Genomic DNA, 5,685 nt, shown 5'->3' with positions numbered 1-5,685 from the left:
GGTTTCTTAATAAAAACAAAAGCAGCCAACAATCGCAATTTCTATCATTCTGCTTGGAGTATATTTGTTGTTACAGACTAACGCAACGGTCCAGTTGCACAAGTACGCTCCAAACAGGTTTTCTAGAGATCACAAATAATTCCTATTACACCATGTAAATATCATAGGTTTGCAATTGTATGTTTACTGTAACATTTATCTCTTTCCTATGGAGCAAAAATAAGACTAGCATGAACAAACCAAAGTAGCAAAAAGGAACAAAACAAGTAATTACGTTTTTTTTTAAAAGAAGTACAAATTAAAGGCAAAATCAACTATTTAAAAAAAAAGAGTTCTCCTAGTGCTTACTACCAAAAATATGGTTTGTAACAGTGAATATAAAAAATTCGAAGTTAAGGCGATTAAGCTTACCTATACAATGAAATAGGTGTTTAAAATGTCTGCGTCAATGTAAGAAGCCTCAGCCTGGAGTTCATGGGGATTCTTACTGAGATGCACACCAGTTGGTAGGGTATGCCTACAACTCTTTTCCTTTAAGTGATTAACACAGCAGGACTTGCTATTTGGAAAGCTCCTGTACGCCTCTTTAGAACAGAATCATAGATTTATGGTACAGAAGGAGACCATTCGGCCCATCGTGTCTGTGCCGGCTAAAAAAAGAGCAATTCCTACTTTCCAGCTCTTGGCCTATAGATTATGGCACTTCAGGTGCATATCCAAGTACTTAAAAAAAAAAATGGAGGTTTCTACCTCTACCATCCGTTCAAGCAGCGAGTTCCAGATCACCATCCTCTGGGTGAAAGTAGTTCTCAATTCCCCTCTAATCCTTCTACCAATTATTTTAAATCTATGTCCCCTTGTTATTGACTTCTCTGCTAAGGGAAAGAAATTGACCCCCTCTGCTAAGGGAAATAAGTCCTTCCTATCCACTCTAACTAGGCTCCTCATAATTTTACACATTTCAATTAAGTCTCTCCACAGCCTCCTGTTCCAAATAAAACAACCTCAGCCTAACAAATCACTCGTCAGCTAAATTTCTCCAGTCCTATAATATTCTTTTAAATCTCTTCTGTATCCTCTCTCGTGCAATCACATATTTCCCGTTGTGGTGACCAGAACTGTAAACTCTAGCTGTGGCCGAGGAGTTTAATACAGTTCAATCATAATCACCGTGCTCTTGTATTCTATGCCTCGACTAATAAAGTATCCCGTATGCCTTTTTAAAGCACCATATCTACCCATCCTGCTACCTTCAGGACTCTGGACATGCACTCCAAGGTCTCTCTAGTCCTCTACACCTCAGTATCCTACCATATATTATGTATTCTCGTGTCTGGTTAGCCCACTCCAAATGCAATACTTTACACTTCTCTGGATTGAATTTCATTTGCCATTTTTCTGCCCACCTATCAATTGATATCTTCTTGCAGTCTACAGCTTTCTTCCTCAATATCAACCACATGGCCAATTTTTGTATCATCTGCAAACTTCTTAATCATGTCCCTTCATTGATCTATACCACAAAAAGCAAGGGACCTAGTACTGAGCCCTGCTGAACTCGACTGGAAACAGCCTTCCAGTCAACCATTACCCTTTGCTTCCTGCCACCATGCCAATTTTGGATGCATCTTGGGCTTTTACTTTTCTGACCAGTCTGCCACGTGGGACCTGATCAAAAGCCTTGCTAAAATCCATGTAGACAACATCAAACACTATCCTCATTAACCCATTACTTCCTCAAAGAATTCAATGAAGTTAGTCAGGCATGACCTACCCATAATAAATCCATGCTGACTGTGCCTTTCTAAAATGATGATTAATACTGTCCCTCAGAATTTTTCCAATAATTTGCCTGACTGGCCTGTAATTATTTGGTTTATCCCTTATTTGACAACGATTTCAAATAGAAAGTTTTTGCAGACAAAACTTGTGTTTAGAAGCAGGTATTGTAATTTGATTTTTTTTGTATTAAACATTAAAGCCATGGGAGGCCACAAACTACTTTAAGTATCTGAAAAACAAAAAAAAAGGTATACTATATACTAGCTGATCTCTCAGATACAGTTGGCAAATATAATAAAACCACACACAGATCCAGCCAAGAACCGGAGCAGTTTTTTTTTAATATAAATGGCAGCTGTTGTAACATTTGGAATACATTACAAAATGTAATGTTTATACTTGGACAATCATTGCTCATATCCATAGTACCAGTCCTGGAAGCACTGTACTATTACACATTTAAATAGCTCAGAACTGTTGCAAAAATATTTGACAAATGAGGAAAGATAACTATTTGTTTTGTTTTTCCTGTTATATATTTCTTGGCATTTGCTGAACAGTAAAGAGCCGCTTCCCTGTATGCAGAGGTTTTTTTAAAAAAAACTAGTAACTTACCCCACACAGTATGCGAGAATGCTTGTTTTCCAGTAACCAATCCAAACAAACTTCCTGCAACATCCCTTGAGGGGATCTTACAAACTTCTTTCCAAATTCTCTCAGCGAAGATGTGCACTACGTCCCGTTTGAAACAGAAGACCTGACCCATGAGCAATGCTAGTTCATTTTTAACAATTTAACTTTTCACTTAAAGATCAACACAAAGCAATTTATATATTGCATATGGCTGCAATTGGTTTTAAAAGAAAATGCAACACAATCTCAGGACCACTTGGGAAGTAAAAAAAGTACTTAAAAGTTACCCTTCCTCTTGAACACATTCTGCCTTATAACAATCATATTATGTTTTACACGAGCAGAATAAAAATTAAATGAAGTTGCCATGACTAATAAAAAGATGCAAATGCATTCAATATCTCATACAAAACTCTTGAGCAGTTAAAAACAGAAAATTTATTTCCAAAGTCAACCTACAGTACTTACAATTTAAACTGAACAGAGATTATGACCTGTTTCACCTGGGGCTGCGCATCCTTTTCCACCCTGAATATCATTACCTGCACTTGAGAATTCCAAAGACTCCATTGACTTATCATTTGTAGTATCGTGGAAAAGCTGAGAAAGATCAGAATTCAGTTGCACAGGAAACCACGATCTCCTTTAGTGTTCTATGTATAAATCTTACTGTAGGTTTATCCTGCTTATGTTTTCCTATTCATTGCTTAGTGAAAAACAACAGTTTCTCAGACTGGATTTAAAGCAGTTAGGACAATCACAATGCTCTGCAAATCACTTTCTAACAAGTGCTTGCTTCAGGACCACAACTTTATTGTTGGCCTTTATCTAGTACATGGGATGTACATATTAACAGGTGTTAATAAAAGGTCAGTGCCTGCACAATACATTCTACTAATGGAACAGAGCATTGTTTTTTGCATAACACAACTGAAACAGGCGCTAATAGAAATTACATCAGACTTTAGCATCCGGCAGTACATTTCAAAAAATAAACATTGTGACTAAAACGGGTTTAAGTTGATTAACGCCATTGAATCACGGTACTATAATTTTGATACTACATGATTTCATTACAGTTATACAATACAATTATACAAAATGTGTTAACATCAAAGAATACAACCAAATTAAGATAGCAAACTAAAAAAACTATCTCAAAACTTTATACAGGAAATAACTCTGAAATATGCATGTAGTACAGTTACTGCCAATTCTATGATTTTAAAGAAACTATTACAAGCAAAAAATTCAAACTCCAAAAGAAATCACATAGCATCTGCATTACTAGCATATCCAAATGAGTGTACAATATGCACACCTGGAAAATACAAAATTAAAAATGTGAATTGCTCTAAGCATTGGGAGAGTGTCATATTTATATGAATGCTGAAATAAGTCCAATTTTTAAGCACTGTCAGGTAAAGAACTGACTGATAAATGCAAGTTCATCAGGGCTTTTTTTTTCCCAGAGTAATGTGTTGGTTAGAAAACACCAAGGTGTTATTGAAACAGGAATACAGGACAAAAACAGGAAGAGCATCCTAGCATCATCATCTCCAACCTTTTGACTACTTTATCAAAACAAGTCTTTTTTTTGTTATGCAAGAGTTATTTAAAATTCTTCTCTAGAAATATACAAAGGGAAGGTCAACATTATGCCCCAATGTGGACATATAATGCCCTGTTAAGGGCTAGGTTCTTCCCTCCTGGTGAAATCTACTGGTTGTTTTTGGCCTTGGCATGTGTTAAGATGTGAGACTTCAGATTAGTTGATTGGGCAAACTTCTTATTACATCCATCGAAAGGACAAACATAGGGCCTGTCGCCAGTATGGATTCGTACATGAGTGCGCAAATTGAAGTCCAGTGAGAAGCGTTTTCCACATCCTTCAAATGTACACTGGTTCAAAACAGAACAAAACATTTTATTGGCAGAAAGAACTCTCCATGGTTCACATTAAACACAAGAAAATGTACACATAGCAAAAATTTAAAATGAATTATACCCTTCTGGACTTAATATATTTTTTTAAGTGGATTGAGAAGAAATGAGACAGGTTTGGGTCATCACATCATGGGTTAAATGCAGGGAAAGCTCTCTGTACTCTGTCCCAAACGTCTGAAGAATACCTTACATCAATGTGACCACTTCCCATCCTCTTAGACTTTGATGCCACCACAGTAAGGGTGCTGCACAAGCGAAACTCAATTTTATGTTGTGTATTCACATTTACTTACAGATGAAATGAAATGCGCAAGCCAATTTCATTTAGGACCTTTCGACAGCTGAGACTTTTAGCTCATCAATCTTTGATGGGTTCAAGCCAAGGCCTCAGAGGTGAAAGGACAGACTTCTAACACACTTCATTATCCAGCATCCATTCCACTAAATTTCTAATATATTACAGCAGTGACTTTGTCATCAATTTAGTAATGGAACAATGCAGGAAAACAAGATCTTAAAACAGAAAGCTGCCATTGCTAAAAGAGAAACTCACTGTGAAAAGTCCACCTAACCAGCAGCAGCTATATAGGAGAACTTGTTTAATAATGGCTTTATTGGTGGTCTTGCTAAAGTGGATTTAAAAAATAACATTTTGTTTCATCAGCAAAAAGTTCCAGGAGCTTTCCCAATTTCTGACTATAACCAAACAGAATACATACTTGAACACTTCATATTTTTGTTTAAATACACAAAACTATGCTGAACCCTTTATTATTCTAATTATCCCAGAATAACATTTCTGCAAAACCACTGAATTTCTAAACAGCACATCCATCTGCACATAAATTCAATGCTGACAATTAAACTAGCAATAGAAGAGTGCAGACAACACTTAACAGCCTTTACCTGGAAGGGCTTTTCTCCAGTATGAACAAGCTGATGTCGCTTCAGTTTTGAGCTCTCCACAAAAGCTTTTCCACACTCAGCACAGACATGTACTCGTGGGCCGTGGGTATGCAAATGCTTTCTCATGGCAGAGTTATCCCTAAACATTTTAGTGCAACCCTGAAAAATTAACAAACATCCTGGTTAAGAAATCATGTTTGTAATAACCTACAACAAACTAAACCAGATACCTATGCACCAAGACTATAGAGATTGGTTTTCCAACAAGCTGATTATTTTCATCGGTTATTCCTCATTGTTAAATGAATTTTCTCCTTTTAGCTTTCCCACATACAATTTTGCAAATAAGTCTCAAGAGCTGGATTGAGACCCAAACCCCTATTATTCTATCAGTCTAGATAGAATTTCAGCACAAGT

At 36.5% G+C, this 5,685-nt stretch overlaps 1 protein-coding gene across 1 annotated transcript in view; it reads right to left on the bottom strand.

Moving 5' to 3' along the window:
* Positions 1-2,830: 2,830 nt before the first annotated feature.
* yy1a (YY1 transcription factor a) overlaps positions 2,831-5,685 on the bottom strand; it is a 38,000-nt gene continuing 35,145 nt past the window's right edge. The window contains exons 4-5 of the mRNA XM_070879358.1: positions 5,269-5,427; positions 2,831-4,317 (exon numbers count right to left, since the gene is read on the bottom strand). Coding sequence (XP_070735459.1) covers positions 4,135-4,317; positions 5,269-5,427 — 342 coding nt within the window. The 3' untranslated portion in view covers positions 2,831-4,134. The remainder of the gene's footprint in view (positions 4,318-5,268; positions 5,428-5,685) is intronic.

This window comes from Pristiophorus japonicus, chromosome 4, assembly GCF_044704955.1.
Source record: "Pristiophorus japonicus isolate sPriJap1 chromosome 4, sPriJap1.hap1, whole genome shotgun sequence".
NCBI classification, from domain to species: Eukaryota; Metazoa; Chordata; class Chondrichthyes; family Pristiophoridae; genus Pristiophorus; species Pristiophorus japonicus.
This window is presented reverse-complemented; position numbering and strand designations above follow the sequence as displayed.